General features: G+C 57.3%; 1 protein-coding gene across 21 annotated transcripts; it reads right to left on the bottom strand.

The window, feature by feature from the left end:
* Positions 1-837: 837 nt before the first annotated feature.
* On the bottom strand, positions 838-17,849 carry ABCA7 (ATP binding cassette subfamily A member 7). Of its 21 annotated transcripts, none has more exons than XM_043912627.1 (46): positions 17,607-17,812; positions 17,427-17,520; positions 17,109-17,250; positions 16,913-17,031; positions 16,700-16,776; positions 16,341-16,421; positions 15,898-16,108; positions 15,665-15,804; positions 15,278-15,394; positions 14,887-15,054; positions 14,528-14,745; positions 14,060-14,236; positions 13,503-13,725; positions 13,159-13,380; positions 12,862-13,063; positions 12,514-12,624; positions 12,121-12,292; positions 11,319-11,450; positions 11,075-11,214; positions 10,715-10,852; positions 10,352-10,536; positions 10,191-10,263; positions 9,650-9,852; positions 9,354-9,402; positions 9,044-9,148; positions 8,814-8,968; positions 8,475-8,599; positions 8,296-8,394; positions 7,875-8,162; positions 7,616-7,648; positions 7,336-7,513; positions 7,080-7,249; positions 6,464-6,641; positions 6,113-6,228; positions 5,692-5,836; positions 5,475-5,598; positions 4,971-5,100; positions 4,779-4,899; positions 4,635-4,697; positions 3,510-3,616; positions 3,166-3,307; positions 2,344-2,478; positions 2,166-2,269; positions 1,916-2,008; positions 1,226-1,466; positions 838-1,106 (listed from the first exon to the last, which is right to left on the bottom strand). In XM_043912627.1, exons 1-46 carry the CDS (start codon positions 17,670-17,672, stop codon positions 960-962), a joined length of 6,459 nt encoding a protein of 2,152 aa, XP_043768562.1. In that variant the 5' UTR covers positions 17,673-17,812; the 3' UTR covers positions 838-959. The 21 variants fall into 21 exon arrangements, 16 of the variants coding, with proteins under 16 accessions (XP_043768562.1, XP_043768564.1, XP_043768566.1 ...); XM_043912629.1 differs by having other exon boundaries at positions 1,226-1,421; XM_043912631.1 differs by having other exon boundaries at positions 8,475-8,488.
* Positions 17,850-26,955: the final 9,106 nt, after the last annotated feature.

Raw genomic sequence — 26,955 nt, 5'->3', positions numbered from 1 at the left:
ACATTCTGGGGACACTCAGCAGGACAGGTTAACCCTAATGCTAACTGCTGAGGACACCATGCTGCCTCCTCCCTCCCTGGCTTGGCCCCCAGACCTGGGGCGTTGGCAGTGTGTATAGCACCCCCTGTACCCTCTCCCCCCATAACCACCTCTTATCTTGGAGCCCCCCTAATCTGAGCCTTTTCCCCTCCCCCAGTCTTCCTCCCCTCCCCTTCTGGAGTCTCACCCCCTCATCCCCTACCCCTTCCCCACCATTGGCCCCCACTGACCTCAGGTGGGAGGGGCGGATCTCCAGGGCACAGGGCACGCAGGCCACAGCCCCTCACGGCAAACCCAGTTCTCCAGGCCCGGGTCCATCCACTAACCCATCCCAGAAGGCCCTTGAGGATCCTCTGCCCACCACTCATCGCTCTGGATGCCAGGATCGGGGGATGAGGGCCGGCTGCAGGGCTGGCTAGCTGGTGGGCCTCTGCCTGGTTGGAGGCCTGAAGTCTGGGCCACCCCTTCTGGGCTCCCCCAGCTGCCCCAGACATTCCTGAGCCCTGACTTCATGCCCACTTCAGATCCAGCCACTCACAGGTACCGCCTTCAGGCGTCAGAACTACAGGGGCACTCAGGGGCTCTGGGAGCAGTGTCCAGGCTCTTATGAAGGGCGCACCTGCACAGGAGACACTCCCCAGCCACCACACAAGCTTTCACAGCTGGGAGTCCAGCTAGCTGTAGCTAGGTTCACATCTGCATCCACACACCCACTCCAGCACACACTCTGTGCCAAGCCCAGTGTCCAGGCACATGTACACAGCCATTTTGGGATGAATATGCAACTTGGCACAGGGACACAGGTGCATGGTGCTTCACACCACAGCTTCCCTTTATTTCCTCCAGGGCCTCTGGAGTCTGGGTCAGGCTTCAGCCCCTCTGCCCTGCTTTGGTCCCCCCAGCTCCATAGAGGAGGAGGCTCAGAGGACTGTCTCAGCCATGCTGTGGTCATCAAGGAACTGGGTTATGAGTTTGGGGCGCTGCGGGCCTGGCACAGGGTCAGCCCCCACTTCTGTCTCCTTCTCATCTTCCTCTTTGCCCTGATCCTTGGAGAAGTACAAGAATACCTAGGAGTGGATGGCCCAGGGAAACAGGAGAGGAAGTCAGCTTGAGGGCCTAGCCCCCAACTCCATCTTTACCCCCAACCCCATCTTTACCCCCAGCCCCGTCCTGGCGCGGCGGTCACCTCCTCCAGCGTGGTCTGGCTCACAGAGAAGTCCTCCACACCATGCTCTGCGCCGCTTGCCGCCAGCAATCCAAAGACGAGCGCCAAGGTGCAGCGCCCTCCTGGCAGCAGCTGGAAGCGCAGGCGGCCACCATGCGCCTCCCGCAGCTCAGCTCCCGGGAACGCCTGGGCCACGAAGTCGGCCGCCGACTTGGATCTCGACAAGGGCACCCTCAGGGTCAGTGTATGGCCAGCCCCAAATCTGGGGTGGGGTGGGGTGGGGTAGACCATAGCTAATGGACCCGCCCATACCATCTTCCAGCCCTCTTCTAGCCCCACCGCTATACTTGGCTCCTCCAGACCCCCAGGCCAACCTGACCCCAGCCTCTGCTCCTAGCCCCGCCTACATGCTCATCCAGTCTCTAACCCTGCTGCTCCCCGGTCCCGCACACACAATGCCATGCCCCACTCCAATATCCAGGTCATATCCACTTGCCGGACCCTCTTTGGCCTCCACCTGTGGACACACCTTGACCCCTCAGACCTCCTCCCCATCTCCGTCCAGCCTTGCCCCCTCTCCTGGACAGTCCATGATCCTTGCCTGTTCTCTGGTTAGAACTCAAACTGGCCCCACCTGATCTCCCCTCCAGGCCCACCTACACCGCCACCCTGATCTGCCCACACCCAGGCCTTGAGGCCTTCCCCACTCACCTGCCCTTGAGGTGCTGTGTGCTGCCCAGGCAGCGGAACCGCCCATTCACCATGATGGCCAGGCGCGAACAGAGTGCCTCGCACTCCTCCATGCTGTGGGAGCCCAGTGACGTGAGCTCCGACCAGGCCTGGACCCATGGTGCTCGGCTCTGGGCTGCCCCTCCCAGGGACCCTCAGCCTGCAGCTCTGGGCCACCCTGTGCTCTGGACATTTCCTGTCAGTCCCAGACTGCTCTGTTCCCCAGGCCCACCTGTGTGAGGTGAGTACCACGGAGCGGCCCTCCCGCACCACGTCCAGAAGACTGTTCCAGAGGAACCGCCGGGCACCAGGGTCCATGCCAGTGGTCGGCTCGTCCTGGGCGCAGAGCAGGGAGATGCTTAAATGCGGCCCCTTCCCCCCACTCTGTCCTCCCATCTACACACACATACCAGAAAGACTAAAGCCGGGTCCCCCACCAGAGCCATGGCTGTCGCCAGCTTCCGCTTGTTGCCACAGCTGTAGGTGCCCGCAGGTTGGTCAGCATGCTGAGGGAGGCCCAGGCGTGCCAGGCCGTAGCTTGCTGTCTATGGCAGGATGGAGTGGGAAGGGCAGAGTGAGAATAGGGTGCAGGGTGAGTGGGAGGGGCTAAGGAGGGGATATGGGGTGGTTTAGTCGCTCAGTGGTGGACTCTTTCTGACTCCATGGACTAGAGTCCGCCAGGCTCCTCTGTCCATGGGATTTCCCAGGCAAGAATACTGGAGTGGGATGTTATTTCCTTCTCCAGGGATCTTCCTGACACAGGGATCGAACCCCGGTCTCCTGCATTGCAGACGGATTCTTAACCGACTGAGCCACCAGGGAAGCCCAGGGATATCGTGGGACAGTTACTAAAGAGGGTGGGGCCAGAGCGAGTATGGGGCGGGGCTGCGACTGGAGGCGGGGCCAGACCAAGAGAGAGGCAGGGCCTGGCCCAGTGGCAGGAAGCCACCAGGAAGTGAAGCCCTAACCCGGAGGTGAAAGTAGGCGGGGCCACAGCCAGGAAGGTCTAGGAGAGAAGGGGCGGGCCCCTAGCAGGGAGGTGGAGAGTGCAGCCTGAGGACGGTGGGAGGACTGGGGGTGTGGGGGTGGACCCAATGAGTGTGTAGGCACTCAGGGAGGGCAGGGGCAGGGCCAGAGGACCTAAGGTCAGGGGACCGAGAGCAGCAGAGAGACTGTGGTCCAAGGGAGAGATTGGGGTGAGGACCGGAGGGATTAGAGGGGAGAGCGGTCACCTGGGCAACTTGGGCTTCGGGGACTCCTCGCAGGCGTGCATACAGCTCCAGGTGCTCACGACCGGTCAGCAGCTCGAAGATGGCATCCGACTGAGGGCAGTAGCCCATGCGGCAGTGAGCTGCGGCCGGTTCCTGGGCCACGCTGGGGATGGGGGATGGGGGACAGGGAACTCAGGGCACTGGCTGGGCCCTGGCCATGCGAGGGGGCCCACCCACCCTGGTAAGGGACAGGAGGTAACTCAGGGGCGGGTCCACTTGCAGGGGGACTCAAGGCCAGACGATCCTGTCCATACATGCGAGAGCAGGGGGAGGTGGGGAGGAACAAGAGCCCAGGAGCCCCTCACCTGTGGCCTTCCAGAATGGCCTCGCCCCCACTGGGCAGCGTGTCCCCAGTCACCATGCGGAATGTGGACGTTTTCCCTGCTCCGTTCACGCCCAGCAGCCCGAAACACTGCAGGTACACCCACAGAGGGCACTCATAGAAGCCCGGACACTTGTCCCAGCATTTCTGACTTCTGGGACGGGTTTCTCAGCTTCCACTGGGAGGGCTGTGGGCAAGGGGATCCCCGGGCAGATACTGGGGTGTGTGAGTAGGCACAAGCTGTCACATAGCAGAAATGCTAGATGACACACAGCATGTATTTAATCAACAGACACGGTAGATGTTCTATAAAGGTCACTCACAGTCAGTGCTCCATAAATATTGAGGCAGGAGTTGGTTGAATGTTTCATGCCATGCAAGTGGGTACCGACAGCAAGAGCACCTGGTGAGAATTCATACTGGGCACACAGTCAACCCAAGATGGAGAGGTTGACTGAACACAGTAGGCATTTGCTAAAGAGTGATGGCAATTTATACCAACACACCACAAGTGTCTACAGGTGTGTGCCAGCCCCTAGTAGGTGGCCAGGAAATGGACCACAGCAGACAAGTTTGCACAAAATAGTTGCTTGAATGTGCACTGGTACAGAGCAGGTGCCTACTAAATATTGGTTGTGAGCAAGTGCTTGATACATATACAGTATGGACTCAATAAATGTTGGTGTTTGATAAAAGTTGATCATCACAAAGGTGACATTCAATACACTTTCGGTACACACAATGGCGGGGGGGTTCAACAAGCTTTACTGAATACAGTTGGTACTCAATAAATGCTAACATATAGTAGGTGCACATAGTAACTGGCACATGTATGGGAACCCAGTAGGTGCTTAATAATAAATTTATCCTCACTAAGATCTTGTTAATCCTATTGCACACAGTCGGGATCAATAAATGTAACCATGCAGTAGGAGCTTCATGAGATTTGTTGGCTCTAAATAGGAGCTCAAATATTGACAGCCAGTAGGTACTCAGTATAGGACAGACACAGAGTAGGTGTTCTATAGGGGGAGGTAGACACAAACATGGTAAAGACCAGTGGGCGTACAGCAGGACAGCCTCTTACCCTTGCACCACCTGGACTTACCTCACCAGGGGGAATCCCCAGGCACAGGCGGTCAACAGCTGGTGTCTTCTGCCCAGGGTACACCTGGGAGGATGGAAGTCCATGAGAAAGGTGGGTAGACCAGTGGAAGCCCCCCAGCCCAACAGTGGAGGCCCCCCAACCCACCTTGGTCAGGTTCCTCAGTACCAACACATCCCCCTGGGTGGCCCCTTGTACTACCCGTTCCCGCTCACGGGCCACATCCTCATCCTCCTCTCCCAGGGCAGGTAGTGGCCTCAGCTTGGGTCTGAGGACAGAGATATGAGTGGGCCCAGAGCCAGACCCCAGTCCCTGCCACCCTCCCTGGTCCCCACTGACTGTGGTAGGAGGCGGTTGTGGTGCTGAAGCAGTAGTGTAAAGAGGAGGAAGATTGGCCCCTGTATGAACATGGCCAAGAGGTTCTTGCCGACCACCTCCCAACGCAGGGGCGACTGGAAATGCCCCTCTCCTGTGTGGACATGAGGAGGGATAGGGTCATTTTAGGGTCTTGGTTACTGGGCCTCTCCCCATTCAGGTCACCTTGGGTTCTTAAGGGAAAGCACCAAGCTGAATAGACACTCAACTGGGGTCTAATTGGCATGGAAAACAGTGGCATTGCCACCTCCTTTATTTAGTGCCTTAGACCTCTTGTGACATGACCAAGATGGAATTAACTTTTATGGCTGCTTTGCTGCACTTTTAACTTTGCCTACCCACCCTTCCAGGTCATCTAAAACCTCAAGTTCTCTTCCTACAGGGGCTTCAAACAGGGGCAGCTGTTTGTCCCTGCACCGTAGGATTGACTCTTGTCTGGCACTTCCCCTCCTGGAGAGAAGTTCTCACCCAAGCGCTCAAAGGCATCAGCCATGGCCTGGTTCCGCACCATGTCGATGAGGCCCCGACCCAAGCAGAAGTGAGGAAAGATAAGGAAGACCTGTTTCAGGATCCGGCTCACCTTCTGCAACTTCTGCTCAGGGGCAGAGTAAGAAGGAGGTGGGTCAGAAACTGAGGCTGAGGCCCAGTCTGACCCCAACCCAAAGACCAGCCTTGTGGGTCCCACCTGATCAGAGAAGAGCTCGAGCACGAAGGTGGCCATGCTGCCATTGATACCAATAAAGAGATTGATGCAGGTGAGCACAACATAGGCTGTGCTGGGCACGGAGAAGAAGAAGGAGGCTGGGTACATGAGTGGCGTGATCGACCAGCTGAGGGGAACAGGAGCCACTGTTATTGACAGACAGGCTGAGCAGCCCTGAGAAGAATATAGATCTCCCATCCCAAACTGTGTTGTAGACCTCTGTAACATGGTCAGGTCAGAATGAGCTTTTAAGGCCTCCTTGGCATACCCCTGAATAAGATCACACTTGGGGTCCTCTCAGATCTCCATATCCTCTCCTTAGAAGCTGCTGTAGAGTCCCAGCTCCCTCAACGGAGTTGAGGGGGTCAGTAAGAACAAGTCCTGGAGGGGCTGGGAACCTCACCCGTACAGTAGTAGCAACAGCAGGAGGGCAGGCAGGTTGGCAGGGGCCACATACGCCCTCTGCTGGAAGGCCAAAAAGATGAGCACCATGATGCACGCTGACACCAAGTAGTTACACTGCATTGGAGATGGTGGTTACACCCTCAGTATGCTGAGCTACCAGGGAAGCCCACAGGCATCCTTGGCATTGTGTCCCACCCCAACCTCCCTGGGCTTTGGATAATAGGACGAGGTCTGCATTATCCCCAAGACTTCAGTGGTGACATCCTAGACAAGTTCCTGACCATAAAGGGCCAGAAGAGGCAGTGGCAAGTGGTGGCAGGGCCCCCACCCCTCCAGGTGGTCTGCGCACCATGTCCCAGAGAAAGTTGCCAAGCCAGTAGAGAGTGGGGGGCAGGCCTCCCATGCACTGCAGGTGTTTGGCTCGGGTGACACGCTCGTCAATGAGGACAAGGATGAAGCTGGCCGGGACAAAGGACATGGCGAAGACCACGCAGATGGAGACAAGCACGTCCACTGAGGAGGCCATCCTGGGGGTGAAGGGGCATGAGCTGCTCAGAGAGGAGCTGTGCTCATCACTGATGGGACTGAGGTCCCCGGGGCTGGACATGGCTCGTGGGGGATGTCCTGAGCCATTGCGAACTGTTAGGCAGGGAGAGATCGTCCAGGTCTCTAGTAGGATAGATGTTGATGCGACAAGGACGTGCAGGCAGCTGGGGGAGACTGCAGCCCATGAAGCCTGATGATGCCCTATTACCCTGGCCTAAGGGGTGGAGAGGGGAAGTTCTAGTTCTCTGTTTACACAGCAAGAGTGTGGCAGAGCGTAACTTCAGCTCCCACCACCAGAGACAACAGAGAGGCCAACTGGGGTGGGGGGATACACGGGACAGGGGATCACACAAGGTGGAGTGGCACACAAGGCAGGGCGACTCACAAGGCGGGGGGACACACGGGGTCGGGGGACTCACAGCGCAGCCTCAGACAACTGCTCCTTGGTGAGGTTCAGGGGGTGATTGAGCGTGGTGATGCTGTGGGCATGGTGGGAGAGGCCTGGTGGCAGGTGGGCGCGTAGGAGAGCGTTGTTGGCTCGGTTTACAAAGGCAACCATGGCGTGCCAGCCCTTGTTGTTAAACCAGATCTGTGATGGAATTGGGGCCAAGGGGTCAGTGACCTGGCATCAGACCTCCCCCACCACAGTGCCAGCCAGCCACTGCCAGTTACCACCTTGAGGCCATCCTGAGTGTCCAGACCAACAGCCCATGCTGTGAGGTTGTTCAGGAGGTGCTCGAGGGCCTCGCCTGGTGTGGGGTTCAGCAGTGCCCGCAGCTCCTCCACAGAGTGGCCCACCTCCAAGCCCGAGGGCAGGCCTGGGTCTCGGCCCCCCAGGGAGAAGCCCCCATACCTGAGGGGCAGCGGAGGTGGGAGACAGCTGAGGGTTGGGAGGATGGGGTGGCAGGCAGGCAGAGGGCACAGGAAAGGAACCCATGCAAGGGACCCTCCTCACCTGACCTCGTTCACCCATTTCTTGGTCTTCAGGCTGTGAGACAGAGAGACACAGACAGAGAGGTGAGTGGGACAGAGACAAAGATACTGGGGAGTTGAGTGAGACAAATAAAAAGGGGGAGGCACAGAGGGCCCCCAGCATGCTCCAGCCCAGAGCCCCAGCCTGGGCATCCCCCCCCAACCCCTCCCAAGACTGGACCACGTCCTCCCCACTGGACCCCTGCTACAGCTGGCCAAGTCAAATCCAGGGTGGTGCTCACCCTTGGCGCACCAGGCGAGGGTAGGTCTTGACCAGGAAGTCAGACAGGTTCCGGCCCGTTAGGTTCTGGACCACTTCACCAGAGCTGGTTGGCGCCTGGGGTGGCGGGGGGCCACCGGCTGCGGCAGGGCAGTCAGGCAGCAGGCGGCGGGCACCAGGCCGGCTGCACTGGCAGGCGGGGGATGGAGACTCCAGGGTCCAGTTGCCACTGGCCAAGACCTCAGCCACGTCTGCAGGGACCTCAGGCACCGAGAAGTGGCAGAAGACAGGCCGCGCGCATGCTGGTGCCCTGTGGGGGTAGGAGCAGGGTAGGGGTGGGACTGGAGGCGCCCTGCTCCCAACCAGGCATGGGGGATGCTCCAGAGCCCAGACAAGGAAACCGAGGCCAGAGAGGAGCCAGGCCCAGGCTGGAGGGCCCTCACCTGCTGGAGTTACTTTTCGGGTAAGGCTCCTCGAGTCCGGCCTCCTTCAGCAGGGCCTCGACCAGGCGGGTGTGTTCAGGGTCCCCTGGAGTGTCATCGCTGCGTGTAGTGGGTGCAGGGTCAGGGCTATGCCCACAGGCCCTGGCCCCCCCCACCAGGCCCCTCTCCTCCGCACCCACCTGAAGAAGGACACCTGGGAGCCGTACATGCTGGGGCTCAGCCGCAGAGCCGGGTAGTATCCAAACGGGGGTGCAATGAGGCTGAACACCAGCGCCAGGCCCACAAAGAGGGCAGGCAGCACAATCTGAAGGGCCAGCCCATCAGCTCCCCACCTGTCGGCCGCCAGGCTCACCTGCACCCTTTCCTGATCCTGCTCTAGAACTATCCATGGCTCCCCAGTGCTCTCAATAAACGTGTTCAGAGTGAGGCATACACCTGGGCTTATGGGGCTGAATTAGGTTGTAGAGTGGAAAACAGATGCTGAGGGGCTTCCCCCCCCCCAGTAGGTGGCCCCTCACCTGGGCAAACAGGCCACGGCGACTGCGGCGGGCAAGCAGGAAACGCTTGAGAAGTAAGGCCCGGAGCTGCTGGCAAGTGAGCGCCCAGCTGTGTACGCGGCCTGTGGTGGCCGGCCCAGAGCCCTGTAGTGCCTGTGTCTCAGGGGCAGAGCCAGCTGTGGGGGATGGGAGGGTCACTGCTCGGCCCTGGGGACCAGGAGGGGCCACAGGGTGGGGCAGGGACAACTCACCCAGCCCCCCATTCTCCAGGGCTGTCTCCTCTGGAGGAACTTGGAGCTGCCTAGTCGTGTCGGGATGAGAAATACCCAAGCATGAACCCTGCCTGGGCCTACCATCTGCAGAGTCACCAGCGTTGGGGTCAGGCTTAGTGTTTGGCCTGGGGTCTGGGCCAGTGTCAAGGCTCACAAAAAAGGGGTCAGGAATCAGGGTGGAGGTCAAGGTGTAGGCTGGGCCATGTTAGCCAAGAGTGGGGACTTGGTCTAAAGTCAGGTCGGACTCTGGACCGGGGTTAGGGGTCAGGACAGGGGCCTGCAGGCATACCCTCTGGGCCTGTGTCCACAGCACAATCTTCCACCACCTTCAGGAAGATCTGGGAAGACAAAGCAGGGGGCTCAGACAGAGCCTGGGGACACACAAAAGGGAGGGGGACTCAAGGGCCACATACCCCTCAAACACTGGGGGTCCCCAAGCCTCCCTGAGGGCCTCCAAGCCTCCATGGGGCCCCTGCCTCCTCCCTGGGATGCCCAGCTGTCCACAGGCAGACTTCTTCATCCTTCCAGGCACCACCGCCTCCAGGAAGCCCTCCTCCTGCCCCCCACCTCATCCAGCAGCCACACCTCCTCCAGGCTGGTGTCGGAGATCCCATAGCCAGTCAGTCCCAGCTCTCCCAGCCGCTGGTCCAGATCATGGAAGAGCTCAGCAAAGCTGCCATCCAGGGCGCCCTTGTAGGGCAGCGCCAGCACCAGTTCATGTGGCAGATCCTTGACCAGTCGTGTGCCGGGCACTTGGCGCTGCACTATGGCCCACAGCTGGGCTGCACCTGGGTGGGCAGCAGGCACGTCAGGGGCCCTGGGGTCCCATGTTGCCCTGGCTCCTGCCCCACCCCCTTGGGGAAGGGGCTTGGGTGACCCACAAGGGATCAGTCCCTGAGGGCAAAGGAGGTCAGGATTAAGCACCCAAGGGCAGGACTTGACCTGGGGTCAGGGTCAGAGGTAGGTTTGTGTGTCAGCTCAACTCAGGGGTCAGGTCAGGGGTCAAGCCTGGGGTTATCAGGCCTGTTCCCCTGAACCAAGTCACTGCCCCCCACTGGCCCCTCCCTCTGGCTCTCACAGCCCCATCCACAGCCCCTCACTCAGGCTTACCCACATCCGCCCTCACCGGCAGAGCTGGCCTGGCCGCCTGGCTCCCTTTTCTGCCCAGCATCCATGCTGTTCTTCAAGCCAGTTTCACCCTAGGGGCAGAGGGGCACCAGCTGCCATGGCCATCGGGGCTGGATGGAGTCTTAAGAACTGGGGTCAGAGGTCTGTTCCAGCCCTCACCTTTTTGCTTGTGGCCAGGGGTGGGGGACCCTTGGCCAATGTCAAGTAGTATCCGGAGCCCAAGTGACGCCGCAGGAAGAGAGGAGAGCCACAGCAGCACAGGCGGCCCCCTGCCACTATCGCCACCCTGTCTCCCAGCAGCTCCGCCTCATCCAGGTGGTGGGTGGAGAGGATCAGTGTGCGACCTAGGCAGGGGACCCAACCCACACATGTTATCAGGCTGCCCAAGCTGTGGCCCCTGCCCCATGCAGTAAACTCCTACTTATCCCTCAAAACTCCATCTTCCGTCACCTCTTTGTCAGAAAGATCTTCTGGCCTCTCAAGCAGCATCCAGGGAAATCTCAGGTCACTTCCAGTTCTTACCTTCCCGATATTTGAGCAGCAGCTCCCAGATGCCTCGACGGGAAGTGGGGTCCACACCAGCTGTGGGCTCATCCAGGATAACAACTTGGGAGCCACCCACAAAGGCAATGGCTACTGAGAGCTTCCGCTGCATTCCTCCTGGGTTGGGACAGGGGTCAAGATCTCCACAGTCTTGGGCAGGGCTGCCCTCCTTCTCCCTGCACCTTTCCCTACCCACCTGGACCACAGTGCCTGATTCCTCCTGGGTCCCCAGGTCTGCCCATCTCCTCTGGCATTCCACAGTCCTCAATATAAAGTCCCAGCACCAGCTCCCCAGTCTCATCTCTGCAGACCTGGAGGCTCCCCCCAGTCCGGGCTCACCTGACAGGTGATGAGTCTGTGCATGCCTCTTGGGGATCAGCCCCATGTCCTGCAGCAGCCGGTCCTGCTCGGGACCCATGGCAGCTGCGCTCAGACCCTTCAACCGCCCATAGAACCAGATGTGCTCATCCACAGTCAGCCTGAGGCCATGTACAAAAGACAGTGGGGGGGTTACCATGGCAGGCAAGGCCACAGAGAGCACCCAGCACTCCCACTGCCATGCCCCAGGCCCATGGAGACGCACAGGTCAAAGAGTATGTTGTACTGCGGGCAGACACCCAGGCAGGGCCGGATGGCTGCCATGCTGGTCCGGACGTCGTGGCCCAGGACAGAGGCGGAGCCAGCCGTGGGTGGAAAGAGGCCACTCAGGATGGACCTGCAGGAGCAGGGGTCTCAGGGCAGCTTCAGAGGGGAAGCTGAGGCTCCCAGCACTTATAGGGCACCTACTGTATGCCCAGACCAAAGGGGTATTATGTTCCCATTTTTTTTTTTTTAAGAAAAAAAAATTTTTTTTAATTGGAGGATAAATGCTTTACAATATTGTGTTGGTTTGTCGTACATCAATCAGCCATAAGTATACATAAACTCCCCCATCTCTGGAACTACCCTCTCAAACCACCCGCCCCCCGCCATGTTGTCAGAGCACTGGGCTGAGCTGTGTTATACATCAACTTCCCACTCTTGCGACCCCATGGGACTGTAGCCCACCAGGCTCCTCAGTCCATGGGATTCTCCAGGCAAGAATACTGGAGTGGGTTGCCATTTCCTTCTCCTATGTTCCCATTTTACAGGGGAGGGAAGACGAAGCTCAGAGAAAATATTCATCACCTGCCTATTGTGGATCCAAAGTGAACTAACGGGGAGGTCCAAAGGGAACTGGGGCTGGGGGGGCTGCTGGGGGGGCATCAGGGTCCCCCCTCACTGTACAGATAGGGACCTTCTGACCCCAGATGTCCTTCCGCTTGAACAAGTGTACAAGTTGAGACCCAAGAAGAGGAGCTAGGGGGGAGGGGAGCTGTGGGGGGAGAGGAGTGATGGCTGCTCACATTGTGGTCGTTTTGCCAGCCCCATTGTGGCCCAGGAAGGCGGTGATGTGGCCCTGGTAGAAGTCCAGGCTGAGTCCACACAGCGCTGGCTGTGGGTTGCCAGGAAAGCGCTTTTCCAGGCCGCGTATGGAGACCCCCGGAATCAGGCTGGGGGGCGCCTCCTCCACCAGCACTGAGGAAGGAGGGCAGACTCAGTTATGGGCACCCTCAGAAGCCTGGGGGCCGTTCAAGCTGGTCCGTGGAGTCAGGGACTTATGGGGCTGGGGTCTGTGGGAGTTAGGGGCGCCTCAGGACCTGGGAATATCCAGAGGAGTGGAATCCATGGGGACCTGGGTTTTGTGGGGGCTGAGAATCCAGACAGGGAAGTGACAGCTAAGGTTTGTTGGGCCTTACCTTTGGGGTCCTGCACGGCCAGGACTGGGGCAGGACCCTTGGGGGTCTGAGACCCAAACCAGTAGCTCCTCCGAAAGGGAAAGTTCCACGGTTCGGGAATCCCGTACTCGCCTGTGGGGAGTGGTGCTCAGTTACCCCTGAGGCGCTCCCCCTGGAGCCCACTGGGGATGCGGGGATCCAGGTAAGTGGTAACCAGGAAGCCCCGCCCACCCACCTGCCCCAGGCCACCCCGCATGTGCGCAGGTGCCAGGAAGACCCACACTTTCACCTGTATTCCAGGCCCCCTCAGCCCCACCCCATCCCGCGCCCGCCCTCAGCCCAGTCTCCCCTGCGCCTCCTACGGCCCACCTGGGCACACCGCCTCCAGGTACCAAGTGGCGAGGCCATAGAGAGCGGCATCGAGCAGCAGAAGGCCCGAGACCTGGGCCAAGCTGAAGACATCTGCTGTAGGCCCGGTGCCCATGTTGTGCCACTGCGCACCCTCGCCCTGCTCTTCCAGCAGCGCCAGGCTCTCGCAGCCAAAACCGAAGGCCACGGGCGACAGAAGACTCTATGGGTGGGGGCGGGTAGGTAGGTGGGTAGGTCAGCAAACAAGTGCAGCTGAGGGTGCCCTGCACCCCTGCACCCACACGGCCCGGCTCTCACCGCGGCCACGCGGCCGCCCATGGGCAGCTGGTCCCTCCAGGCCACGCACAGCACGTAGGGCAGATAGAGTAGGAAATAGGCAAGACCCCCACAGGCGGCTGCCAAGTTCGCGCGGGAGAAGAAGGCGCTCAGCAAGAAACTCTGGACCACTGTGGCCACAGCGAAAGCCGCCAAGAACAGGAACAGCACCCCCGGGTGGCTGTAGGGGAGGATGTCCCCGAGCTGCAGGAGGACAGGGGAGCTGGAGGGAGCTCGCGGATTCGCCCAGGGACGCGCAACCCCACGAGGTTACCTCCCCGTACACACGCACCTGTCCCGAGTAGGCAAGGCGGGGATGCACGCACCTTGAGCACCAGCACAAGCAGCGCGGTGCTGAGGAGGAAGGGCCCGAGGCAGCTGAGGAACCAGCCCAGCCACAGCGCAGTGGCGCTGAGCCCCATGGCGCGCATCGTGTAGCGCAGCCGAGTCTCCTTCTCACGCACCACGGCCTTCACCGTCAAGGCCACCGAGTAGATCCAAGCCAGTGTCAGGAAGAGTGGCAGTGACCGGCTCAGCATGCGCAGGAACCTGGGGCAGTGGGCAGCTGCGGTGGACGCCAGACACCCCCGCACTGCCCCCATCTGGCACGACAGTTCCCGCCCTGGGACCCCAAGGTGCGGCGAGGACATTCGCCCTCCCTCGTCCTTGGACTCCTGATGGCGCTGTCAGATTACGTTCTCCCTGTATCCAGGGACCCCAGACCCTGAGGGATCCCGGCTCCTCCAGCTACAAGGTCACGGGGAGTGGTCCTTCTGAACTGTAGTTCTCAGCCTTGACTGCGTGAATATTCCAGATGGCACCCAGGCCCCCACCCTGAGACCCGGGATCTGGCATCTGAGAGAAGTGAGGAAAGGGTGCTCACGCATCGTCCACGTAGCAGGGGTAGGGCATCTGCTGGAGGTAGAGGCCGGCATGGGGGGTGGTCCCTGTGAGCACGCGCACGGCTGCGCGCTCCAACAGGTCCTGCAGGTACACGAAGCCACCGCACACGTAGCGCAGGTCCGTCAGGGGGTCAGCGGCCGGACCGGGGTCCCAAAACCTGAAAGTAGTATGGGAGTAGTTGGGACCTGCCCATCACAACTTTAGCTCCGCCCTCACCTGTGTACAAACTATCTAGATCCACCTGCCAATTGCTTTAATCTTATCCCAGAAACCCAGGCATTGACCCCGCCCACCAAGCCCTTGGCTGTGCCCATCACATCATAAACCCCGCCCATCATGGATCCCTATTGGTCTAAGGATTTGGGCCCCACCCACCAAGATCTCTGATAGGTGGGATGCTCCCTAGGACCCCCCCCCCCTCTGGTTCCGCTCCACAAGGCCCCCCCACCTGTCCTTGATCTTATTGGTTCTTGTGACATCATCGATATCCATGCGGATCTTGATGCGCAGGTGGCCAGGGCCTGGGGACTGAGCGGGGTCCGGGGAGTCCTCGGGCCCCAGAAAAACGATGCCGGCCCAGAAACGGTGCTCGGAGAGCAGCTTAAGGGCCCGCTCCACCAGGGCAGCCTCTGAAGGGGCGGCCTCCAGCTTGTCCAGAGTCACGCACTGTGGAGGGGCCTGGGCGTGAGTTCGAGGCCCCAGGCTCCTCCCCTGGACCTGAAGGCGGAGCCACGCTTCCTCCTAGGAGGCCCTCAGCAGGGCTGCCTCTCCCCTCGGAGACGTTTCCCCAGGTGGACGGTCCCTCACCTCCATCACACGGCCCAGTGTGACCGCCAGGTGTCCCACATCAGCGTGGGCCTTCTGCCAGCTGTAGCCACTGCTGTGGGGATTCAGAAAGGCACGAAGATCTTCCACTCTGGCCCCACCTCCGGGTCTTGGCTGCCTCCTTCCCTTGTCCTGGATCTGCAGGAGCCTCTGTAGGGGTGTCAGGGAAGGTGGGGGTCTGCATCGGACGTTTAGGGCCTGTCACCTCTTCCCATCCCAGTGACCGACCTGAGCTCACCTTGGATACCACTCCCCGCCTCCACACCCTTGCCTGGAAGTTCCTGCCCTTTCGCCCAAATCCTTAGCAGGGGTGACCCTGCTGCCACATACCCCCACCCTCAATACCCCTCTCCCACTCCCGTCCTGGCCCCACCTGCAGCATGGCGATATTGGCACTATCGTTCAGGAAGTTAAAGAGCTGGGGTCCCAGCAGCCCCCACACCTCCTGGATGTCCTTCAACAGCGCCAGCTCCTGGAAAGTTCGGTTGACCTGCAAGAGGTGGGTGCTGAGGTCCACACCAGCCTCAGCCATTTATGACCCTTCCCTCCAATGAAGCCCCCTGCCCACCCCTCTTGCCTTCTCCCCTCTGCTCCGTCCTGCACCTCTGAGCACTGTCTGAAATCTGGCAATCCCTCCACTTCAAACCCTGCTTCCTGGACCCAGCCCAGGGGCAGCCAGTCTTGGGACTCAGGGCTCTCCTGTGGCCTGGCTCTCTCCCCCTCGGCTGAGGCTGGGACTGACAGCCCCTCACACTGTCACCTGGGCCATGATCTGCCGGGTGAAGGGTGTGTCAGGCGTGAACAGTACTTTCCCCAGGACCAGTGGCTTCAGGCGCCTCCACAGCAGGCGGGATAGGGGGTGGGTGTCCAGGGCCCCCGTCAGCTCAGCGCAGGTGGGGCCTAGGACCAGGGTGGCGGCACCATGAGGCCCTGTGCCCACGTTCTGGCCCCGCTTCCCCAGGGAGAGGGGTGGAAGCCAAGTTGGTCACTCACTCAGGCTGTTGTCCCGCAGGGCCTGCGCTGGCTCCTGCCCCACCAGCTCCTTCAGGTCACTGGCCTCATACCAGTTGAGGGAGGGCCCACCTGGTTTGCTGGGCCCCCTGGCACTGCAAAGGGCTTCTGCCACCGCCTCCAGGGGACCACCTGGCCTGTGGGGTCTCTGTAGCAGGGCCCACAGCTCCCCCAGGCTGGGCAGCTCCAGGAGCTGGAGGAGGAGGTCACCAGAGGGCTGGGCAGGCTTCCCTCTGCATGACCCCACCACCAAGCTATAACCAGGGCAGGGCCCTCCACCAGGAGCACCCTTGCCCTCTCTTTCTGCCCCAGCACCCCCACACAACTACTGAGGACAGGTGCCCAGGGTTGCTCTGTCCTCTCCCCTTCCTGCAGCCCACCCCTCTAGTTTCCTGGCAGGGGCGGAGACTGCACTGGCCTCTTACCTCCTGGGCCATGTCCTCTGCAGTCTCCACAAGGCTGCCCATGGACTCCTGGGCCTGGCCCAGCACAGAGCCCAGGGATTCCTGGGGAGAAAGATGACAAGGTGACAATGAGGTTTGCGGTCGTCTCACTCGGGATCCAAGTTCCCAGGGGGTCCATGCTATCATAGCCTCATTTTACAGAGAAACTAAGGCTCCGAGAGGCACCTGAGCTTGTTCAAGTTCTCAGGACTAAAGTCTAAGGAATATCACTCCAGGTACCAGGGAAGGCCCAGTCAAAGGCCTGGAAGCTGGCACCGGAAAGGGGCAGGGTGGGACTTGGTGAGATCAGGGTCCCAGATCTTGCCCTGTCCCCACCTCACCCCTTGCAGCAGTGTCCCCAGAAGCTGAGTGGCCAGGGATAATCCCTCCTTGGGCTGGTCACTGGGCCAAGGAAAGGCTGAGGGAGTAAAGCACAGAAGCCCAGGGTGAGGCCAAGGTTAGCTGGAGCCACGTCCCCCTTGTTCCACTCCAAGCTGCGCCATCAGGTGGAGGCGCAGAGCCCAGCCCCGCCTGCCACAGGCCTGCCTTCTCACTTGCTCGGGCTGTGCGTGCAGCCTTCAGAATGGGCATCAGTTTTCTCAGGCTAGCCAGCATCCTATGGGCATTGGGGCCCCCCAGGACAGTGCGAGCATCTGCCAAGAGCCGGGAAACCCTGGATACAGAGAGAAGGCTGGAGGCGGAGGCTAGGCGAAGCTGCCCACCCCTGCCCAGTGGCTCCCACTGGTTTACAGGGAGTCCTTGAAGTTGCTGAGGACGCCAGGCTCCTCGCCGGGGGTTCGCCACGGGAAGCAGGTGTTGTTCACGTTGCAGATGAGGCCCTGGAGCCAAGGGATGGTGCCCGCTGAGGGGAGTGGCTTGTTGGGAAAATGACCTGCACGGACACCAGGTGTGCGGTTCTTGGCTGAGTTCCCACCCCCGGTGACAGAGTGCCCCTCTCAGCCATTATTCAAGCGTCCGGTCTGTGCTCCGGGTTCTCACTGGGGCCCCTGTGCATAGAGTGACCACTGCTAATCCTAACCCCAAAGCTCTGGACGCTGGGGGTCTTACATTCATGCTGCTCGAGTGGGGGATGGGAATGGCGAACGGCCACCAGGATGAAGAAGAGAAAGAGCGGCCACAACAACTCCACCAAGAGTTGGATCTGCGGGGGCAGAATAGGCTTGGGGAGTGGCGGCCTAAGGAGGCCCGTGGGCGGCCCCATCCCCGGCCCACCCGACCGGACATTACCGGCTGCCTCTTGCGATACAGGAAATTCTTCCAAAGCAGCAGCATCAGCTGTGTCCAGAAGGCCATGGTGGAAATGGACAGCAGACAGAACGGAGGGGTCAAGCTGAGGACGTACTGTGTGGTTGCAGGCAACTCCCTGGCCCTCTCTGAACTTCATCATCTATTTCATTGCTCAGCATTCTCAGAAGCTCTGCTTGGAGCCAAGAAAAGGTGCTTATTAAAGGGGCTCTATTCTCCGGAGAGGTGGAGTAAGCCAATGGGAGACCTGCCTCACGTCTGATTGGTTGCGCGGGATCTGTCGCTTCCTCCAAAGCAGCAGAGGTGAATTTGTCCTGCAGGGGGCGGAGCCTAGGCTTAACTCTTTCATTACCAGGCTCCACCCTTTCCAGGTCCCGTCCCCCAGCCTCATCCTTAACCCAGGCAAGGATTCCCTTTCCCTCCGCTCTCCTCCAATAATGATAGCTAGGAGTATTTTATACTGCTGTCTGAAAGAAGGGCTATCCCAGGCCACCAGAGAGGCGAGTCACCCAGCTGATAGGGGGCTCCAGGTCTACCCACCCCTCACGTACTGTTTGTCGCTCAGAAGAACCCCAAGATCCAGAAAATGAGTAAGAAGCAGGGGCGCTTCTGGAAGCAGCTATTATTGATCATGTCCCTTGCTTGGAGTCCAGCCTGGCCTCCTTCATCATCGTACACACAGAGAAACTGAGGTCACCAGAAGGACAGGGAATGGACTCAGGATCCCTGACCCTCACTTCAGGACTCATTTATAAATGGGATCGGGGGCCGGGGAGCGGCCTCAGTTTCTCTATTGGTAAAATGGGGGAGAGAGCTTAGCGGCGTATCAACTGGGAGGGCAGCTGCAGGTAGGTGAGTCTATTGCCCTGTTATGCCCGATGTCCGAATCCCCGAGCAGGAAGAGAGAAAGCCTCCAAGACAATGCAACTCGCAAAAAGGGAAGTTTATTGCTGACTCGAGTCAGGGCTCCTGCCACATCCAACGCAGTGGTGCGGGGTCAGAGACCCCCGAGCCCAAGCTGTTACACAAATATATAGGGTGAGCATAAGGAGTTGGTAGCTGGCTTAAGCGGATTGGTTACATGTTTGCAAAGCAATTTTATTGGTCCAAACTTCCGCGGGCTTTTTTCAAACTTGGGCGTTTGCAGGCTTTTCAGCTTTCCCCTGATAGGTTCCCTTTTTCTTACTGGGCGCATGTTGATTGGCGCCTGATGGGGGTAGGGAATCTTACCATTTCGGGGGAAACCGAAACTTAGGCCTACTCCTAATCCGGGTCGCCTGTCATGGCGCTAGTCCTGTCAGTCTCACGTCCCCCCCTGTCTTGTTGTCCCTGTAGAGGAATCTTTCTCTTCACCATCCTGGGCCACTGGCTGATACTGTTGCCTCAATACCATAATCTGAATGGTGTTTAGACGTTCTTTAATAAATGACACTAGCCAGTTTAAAATACAAGGGCCAAACGTGAGTGTTAATAGTAGCACTATAAGTGGGCCCAGGAGGGTGTAAACTAAGGTGGTCAGCCAGGGGGAGCGTTGAAACCAAGACTCAAACCATCCCTGCTGGGCCTCCCGTTTCCTCTTTCGTTGCGCCAGCCCCTCTCTCGCTTTTGCCATAGATTCTCTTACCACTCCTGTATGGTTTGCATAGAAACAACATTCTTCTCCCAGAGCCGCACAGACCCCACCCTGTTGGAGAAAAATCAAGTCTAATCCTCTCCTATTCTGCAGGACCACCTCAGACAAGGAAGTCAGAGACTTCTTCAAGTGGCTGATTGATTCTTCTATGCGAGTTATATCTTCATCTGTAGCGGCTCATAGGGAGGAAAACCCTTGGCCTTGCAGAGATACTGAAGCTATTTCTGTCCCTGCTCCTGCCAGCCTAAGACTGAACAAGGTTGCCATGGTGATCGCACTGATTGGCTCTCTCTTTTGTCTTAGCATTCCCCGGTCCCAATGTGAGTACATAACCTCTTCAGAGTGGTATAAGATTTTTGGCATTACAGCAACCAGGACACAGAATTCTTGACTCTGGTTAAAAACCTTCACATTTAAACATGGGGTTAGCCCAGTATGTGAACAAATTCACCAACCCCCAACCTCTGGCACAATCCAATTTTTGCCGTGTAAACGTAGGTTACTAATAGTCTGGGCACAAAGGGGAGTTTTATCACGTGGCACTGTGCCCAAACAGTCTTTGTCCCCAAACCTCGTTCATTGTGAGGCCAACCTTGCGTTCTTCCCATCAGCATTGGGGTGGGTTCTGGCCTGAAGACAAGTTGTAAGAGACATTGAGGCCTATGGCCTCATAGAAGGGGGGGGTGAAGATTATAACAAAGCCAGCAGGATTGGGTTGCATTAGGGTTGGTATGGTTTAAGACTGTAAAGGTTGCATTCACTAAGGCCCATAGGGGGTCCTGAATTGCTGAGCTAGTGGTAACAGTCAGAGGGCCAGGGGTTTCCGTCAGGTTGCCTCCGAGGCTCGGGGTAGAGGAGATGTTAGATGTCCTCGGCGAGCTTGGTCTGGAGGTGGTTGGCTTGGGGGTCGCCTTGCACCCCTGTGATGTTTTGACCAGATTGGGACCCAAACTATGTACCTGCACCGGCTCAACAACCTGTTTTATGACTAATAACCCACCCGGATAGGGACCAGGCCAATTTACATGAAGCTGAAATCCCCAAGTCAATCCAGAGGTCCACCTGTTTTCTTTCTTCGCCCTTTCCTGGTTAAACTGCACTTGTACCTGAGGTACCCGGTTTTCGGGGTCTTGGAAGGTAAACTTGACCAAATCCCGATTTCCTACGTCCCACTTTCGGGGTCCGTCACAAGAGGTCACACAGCTCCAAGCTCTGCAAAAATAGCTTTCCAAGTCGCCACAGGTTTTCCAATTATTTCTTATGTTGCCCGGGCAAGCCCAGAACCCCTCTGCTGACCATCCCTGGTCTGTGTTAATAAGCGCCCGTTTCTGTAACACATGGTAGTTGTGTTCTCGCCCCCCATACCACCCTGCCCCAGTACCAAAGAGTCTCCTGAGGTCAAAATATAGATCTGGCCACCAGGTGTTAGGAGGGTGGATTCCTGAGGTCTCGTTGAGCAGCTCATAAGTCTGCCCGTCATTGAGTTTCCAGGTGATCTTAGCAGGTTGATGGGGGTTGTGACTGGTCGCTCCTGGGTCGATGACAGCTGCCATCAGCAGGAGAATTAGGAGGCCTCCCGGTGGGCGAGTTTTAGTTTCAAAGGATTTGACGGGTGAGGACTCGCCTTTCATTCTGCTCGCGCTTTTTCCTGTTCTTCAGGTGTGGCTTGCCGCACGTGATTGCAGTGAACCCAGGGTCCAATCCCGTCGATCTTGACAGCGGTAGGAGTGGTGAGGAGAACAACATAAGGGCCTTTCCATCTAGGTTCTAATACTTTAGATTGGTGCCGTTTTACCCAAACCCACTCCCCTGGGCCAGTATTATGTGAGGGGAGGACCCCCTTATTTTGACCCTCGTGTATCTCTCAAATCAATTTTCAAACATGGTTATGCACCTTACTTAATGCCATTCAGAGTTTGCTGGAATTGTCCCAAAGTAGGGGGTGGCAGGCATTTTCCTTAGAAAATAGGACACACAGGAGGGGGTCTTCCATACAGAATCTCAAAAGGGGTAAGATTCAGCTTATAAGGGGTGTTACACGCCTGAAAGTATGCGAAGGGAAGGAGGGTCACCCAGTCCCCGCCAGTCTCTATTGCCAACTGTGTCAAAGTTTCTTTTAGGGTCCAATTCATTTTCTCAACCTGTCCTGAGCTCTGGGGATTATATTCACAATGTAATTTCCATTTTGTCCCCAGAGCTTGGGCCAGCCCTTGTACAACCTGGCTCACAAAGGCAGGTCCATTATCAGAGCCCATAGTCACTGGCAGCCCGTACCTAGGCACTATCTCCTCTAAGATCTTTTTAGCAACCACTATTGCTGTCTCTCCCTTAGCAGGGAAGGCTTCTACCCACCCCAAGAAGGTATCTACCAGAACCAACAGATAGCGATACCCGTACTTGCCTGGCTTTACCTCAGTGAAATCTATCTCCCAGTGTTGCCCAGGCTTTTCCCCTCGGTACCTCGTTCCCGTGTGCTGCTTCTTCCCTGCTCTCATTAGCTGGCATGCTTTGCAAGCCTGAATTATCTCTCGTACAGTTGCATTTTGTCAAGGGAACCTCAGGCAGGCCGTCTGGAGAAGTGTGAGGGTCTTTTTCTCTCCCAAGTGTGTAGTTGTGTGTAGGTGTTCACACAGGTGACGACCCAGGATGGCAGGCAATATCAGGTTGTTGTTTTTATCTCAGTACCATCCATCTTTGTCATCTTTCTGAAGGGTGGTGTCCTCGTTGATCCAGGCGAGATCAGAGAGGGAATATTTGCGAACTGGTGGCAAGGTCCCCATACCAGGAGGTGGGAGTCCCACGGCTAATATGGGGGCGGCGTGGTCCCGGCTAGCCGCTTCTCGAGCAGCCGCATCAGCGGCACGATTGCCCCGCGCCTTAGGGTCTTCTTCTTTCTGGTGACCAGGGACATGTACTATTGCTACTGCCCGGGGCAGCTGGACAGCTTCCAGGAGCCTGCGAATCTTGGGCAAATTTTTTACCTCTTTTCCCTCAGCCGTCCGAAATCCCCTTTCTTGGTATATTTGACCTTGAATATGGGCAGTGCTGAAAGCATATCGGCTGTCAGTAAAAATGGTGACTCTCTTCCCTTTGGCTTGCTCCAGAGCCTGTATTAGGGCAATCAATTCTGCTTTTTGCGCAGAAGTGTTTGGGGGAAGTGTCTCAGCCCATATCGTCTGTCCTGAATCATCAACTATGGCGGCTCCCGCTTTCCTTTGCCCATCTTTTACATAGCTGCTCCCATCGGTGAACCATACTAGCTCACTGTTGTCTAGGGGTATATCAGTTAAGTCTTTTCGTTCCGCCAGGGCCTCAGCCAGTATTTCACTGCAATCATAGAGAGGGCGGTCTTTCTCTGGGTTAGGTAGGAGCGTGGCCGGATTCAGGAAGCAAGGGGTCTGAAAACGCACCCGTGGGGCATCGAGCAGCAAGGCCTGGTAATGTGTCAAGCGGGCATTGGAGATCCACTTACCCGGCGGCTGCTTCAAAACCCCTTCAATAGCGTGGGGGGTGTAAACCAAGAGTTGCTGTCCATATGTCAACTTGTCAGCGTCGCGGACAAGGAGGGCAGTGGCTGCGATGATGCGAAGGCAAGGGGGCCACCCAGCGGCCACCGGGTCCAATCGCTTCGAAAGGTATGCCACCGGCTGCTTCCACGGTCCCCATTGTTGCGTCAAGACCCCCTTTCCTATTCCTTGCTTTTCATCTACCAACAGCTGGAATGGCTTATTTGGGTTAGGCAGGGCAAGGGTTGAGGCTTCTAGTAGGGCCCGTCTGAGTGTCTGGAAAGCCTGTTTCATTGGCTCAGTCCAAGTCCAGTTTGGGGTCTCTTTACTTCCCTCATACAAGGGCCGGGCCTTCTCAGCAAACCCCATGATCCACAGTCTACAATATCCAACAGTCCCCAGAAACTCTCGCACCTGGCGGGGGGTCTTGGGCTCTGGTATCTGCAATATTGTTTCCTTCATGGCTTGGGTTAGCCACCTTTGCCCCTGCCTGATCTTATACCCCAAATAGGTGACCTCTTGCCGGGCTATTTGCGCCTTCTTTGCGCTAGCACGATACCCCAAGGTGCCTAGGGTCTGTAAGAGGTCCCCGGTGGCACGGCTGCATGACTCCTCTGTGGTTCCAGCCAACATAAGGTCATCTACATATTGTAGCAGAATGACCTCTGGGTGGCAAGTCCGATATTCATAGAGGTCCTCACTCAGAGTCTCATTAAACAAGGTGGGGGAGTTCTTGAACCCCTGTGGGAGGCGGGTCCAAGTTAATTGTACTACCGGTTGGCCTTCCCCCTCAGTCCACTCAAAGGCAAATATCTCCTGGCTCTGGGCCACCAGGGGTAGGCTGAAAAAGGCATCTTTCAAGTCCAACACAGTGTACCAAGTGTACTCAGGCAGCAAACTGCTCAGGAGGGTATTCAGGTTAGGGACAGTGGGGTGTATGTTGACTTCTCGCAGGTCTTGGACAGGTCAGTAATCTGTCCCCCCTGGCTTCTTCACCAGCAGTAAGGGGGTGTTCCAAGGGGATTGGCACCGCTTGAGACTTCCGGCATCCATGAGACATCGAATGTGGGGAGTGATCCCCCGCTGAGCTTCCTGGCTCATGGGGTACTGTCTCACCCTCACAGGAATTGCCTCGGCCTTTAGCTGGATGACGACCGGATGTCTCTGTTTGGCCAGTCCCATTCCTGCCATTTCTGCCCAGGCCAATTCGTATTTATGGACCCACAGTTGTACATCTGGTGCTATGGTCTCTGAGGGCTTAGGCGCAAAAAGTCTGTATTCATCTCTTAAGGCTAGGGATAAGACATGTATCGGTTGTCCAAGTCCATCCGTGACTGACATTCCCCCAGGGTCAAAATGGATCTGAGCATTAACTTTAGTCAACAAGTCTCTTCCAAGTAGAGGGGCTGGGCATTCTGGTATCACCAAAAACGAATGGGACACCTGGTGGGTCCCCAGATTTACTTTTCGTTCTGTGGTCCAACAATATCTTTTTGTCCCCGTGGCTCCTTGCACTAAGCTGGTTTTCTTAGACATTGGTCCCAGTTTTTTATTTAAAACAGAGTGTTGGGCGCCAGTATCTACCATGAAGCCAACGGGCTTCCCCTCCACATGTATGGTTACCCAGGACTCGGGGAGGGGTGCCAAGTCTTGACCCCTCTAGTCACTGTCTTCCCCCGCATATAGAACTTGAGTTCCAGGGGAGATTCTCTCTCTCTGGGTCGTTCCTCTCCTTGGGTCCCTCTTAGGGCACTCGTTTTTCCAGTGCCCCTGTTCTTTGCAGTAGGCACACTGATCTTTCTTTAGGGCCTGCCTTTTTGGTCTCTCTTTTTCTCCCATCCGGGGGGCTCGAGGTTCCCTCAATTCTGTTCTGGCCTTTATTCCCGCAAAAAGAATCTGGGCTAGCTCTCTCTGGTTCTTCCAGTTTTCCCTCGCCCTATGTTCCCTATCTTCTTTCCTGATATTCTCAGCTAATTCCCTTTCCTCCCATCAAATTCGTTCTTCCATTTCTTCTGGGGTCTCCCTATTATTAAATACCTTTTCAGCTGCTTTCAGTAAATCCTGTATTGTCTGTTCTCCCAATCCCTCTATCTTTTGTAATTTCCTCCTAATATCTGGGGCTGCCTGATTTACAAACGCTAACAGAACTGCAGCAAGTGACTCCTCAGCCTGGGGGTCCATAGGTGTATATTGCCTAAAAGCTTCCATCAGCCTCTCTAGGAAGGCTGCCGGGCTCTCAGTGGGCTCTTGCCTTACTAAATTTACCTTTGCCAAATTTGTCGGCTTTCTTGCTGTGGCCCGCAGGCCAGTCATCCGAGTCTGGCGGTACACTCGAAGACGCTCCCTACCTTCCGCTCACTCAAAATTCCAGTTAGGCCGCAACAGAGGAAACCCCTCGTCCACGAGATGAGGCTGGGCGGTTGGCCTCCTGTCAGTCCCCGGGACCCATTTCTGTGCCTCTGCCAGAATTTGCTCCCGTTCTTCTGTGGTGAAGAGCACCTCAACAGCTGCTGACAATCGTCCCAGGTGGGGTTGTGAGTGAACAAAATGGAATCTAAGAGGTCAATGAGGCCTTGGGGTTTCTCTGAGAAAGGAGGGTTTTGGGTCTTCTAATTGTACAGGTCACTCGTGGAAAAGGGCCAGTACTGATAGGTTCGCTCTCCGTCTGGGTTAGCTGGTCCCACTCGGATGGGGAGCGTCTGAACAGTGGATGAAGGTAACTCTGGGTCCCCAGGGTCTTGGCCACCCCTATCTCCCCTAGTCCTCCCCCGGGTCCCCAGTGCTGGTCCCCCCTCATAGTCGGTTCCCATTGGCCCTCTTAGTCCTCTTGGTTCACCGGTGGGAGCTTCTCTCCTCGGAGGGAATTGCAAGGGGGGTACATATGGTGGAGGCCTCATCTCCATTTCTAGATCTATCAGGTTTGGATAAGATGATTCCTGAAAGACTAGTTTTGGGTCCTCTTTCTTTTTGGTTTCCTCCGGGGGGGTCTCCATCACCAGGACCTGTGAATTAGAAGAACTAGGAGGTTTGTGAACGAAAGGTTTTAACCACTTAGGCGGATTTTCCACTAGATCCTGCCAAACCATGACATAGGGGACCTGACCCAGATGGCCCCAGGGATCAGGAGCCATAATCTTCTCCTTCACAGCCTGTATGATGGACGGTTGAAAGGTGCCTTCCAGAGGCCATTCAACCCGGAAGGCGGGCCACTCTGCAGAGCAAAAGGTTATTAATTTACTTTTCTTGACTAGCAAAGACAAGTTATGGGCCCTGGTCCTAACATCCGAAAAATGGTCAGTGATGAGGGAAAGTGGGGTAGATTCTCCCTGACCTATGGTCAAAGAATAAATGGTAGGGAAGAGAGAGAGAGAGAGAGAAAGTCACTGAGAATGACCACCAAAAAATCCTACCAGGAGTGGTGGCGGCCAAGAGGTTGGGCTTATGGTATGCTTTTGGAACTGTTTATGTGCCTGCGTCGTTGCACGGAAGTTTTCTTGCTGGGGGCGGGCACCCTAGGGGTTTCTAGCCCGTTCCGTGACCCCCTTATCCTCTCACGGGAGTCTTCAAGTGCCAGATGCCCTAAAGCCTGACCCATGCCCACATGAAGAATTTTAGGCCACGTCCTCAGTTAAAGATGTTAAAGGAGAGTTTCACCCAGTCGGGCTCTAGTTACTGAGGCTCACTTATTGTAGGGCCTTCAGAGTCCGCCAGAGTGTAGCCCTGGCCGGGACTCATCAATTGTCCCCACAATCGTTTGCCTGTTCACTGAAACTCCTGAAAAGAAAAGGAGTTGAGGGGAGATCAGAGAAGAAGAGGAGAAGGAGAGTAAGTCAGAAGAGAGAGAAGAGAACGATGCACCAGAAGAGAACGAGACCAGAGACAATGCCGGCACACACACAAACACGGAGAGCCGAAGACAAACACATGGACAGACAACCATTGGCCGACAACACAGCGCTGGGTTTTCGGGCCCTCTGAATTTTCTTGCCCCCCGGTACTAGGTTCACCTTACCGAATGGCATCCACTGCTCACCAGACTCGGGATCAGGAGAGGAACTCTCCTTCCCGCAAAGGCGGCTGCCTTCCAGCGCGTCCGCTGGCCTCGGTCTTAACGCCGGCTGGCCTGACCCCCTATAGAAAGCTTTCTCCTGTGCCAGATACCTTCCTGCTTCACAGCAGGGCCTCGGATTTA

Source organism: Cervus elaphus, chromosome 9 (genome assembly GCF_910594005.1).
Source record: "Cervus elaphus chromosome 9, mCerEla1.1, whole genome shotgun sequence".
Classification (NCBI taxonomy): domain Eukaryota; kingdom Metazoa; phylum Chordata; class Mammalia; order Artiodactyla; family Cervidae; genus Cervus; species Cervus elaphus.
This window is presented reverse-complemented; position numbering and strand designations above follow the sequence as displayed.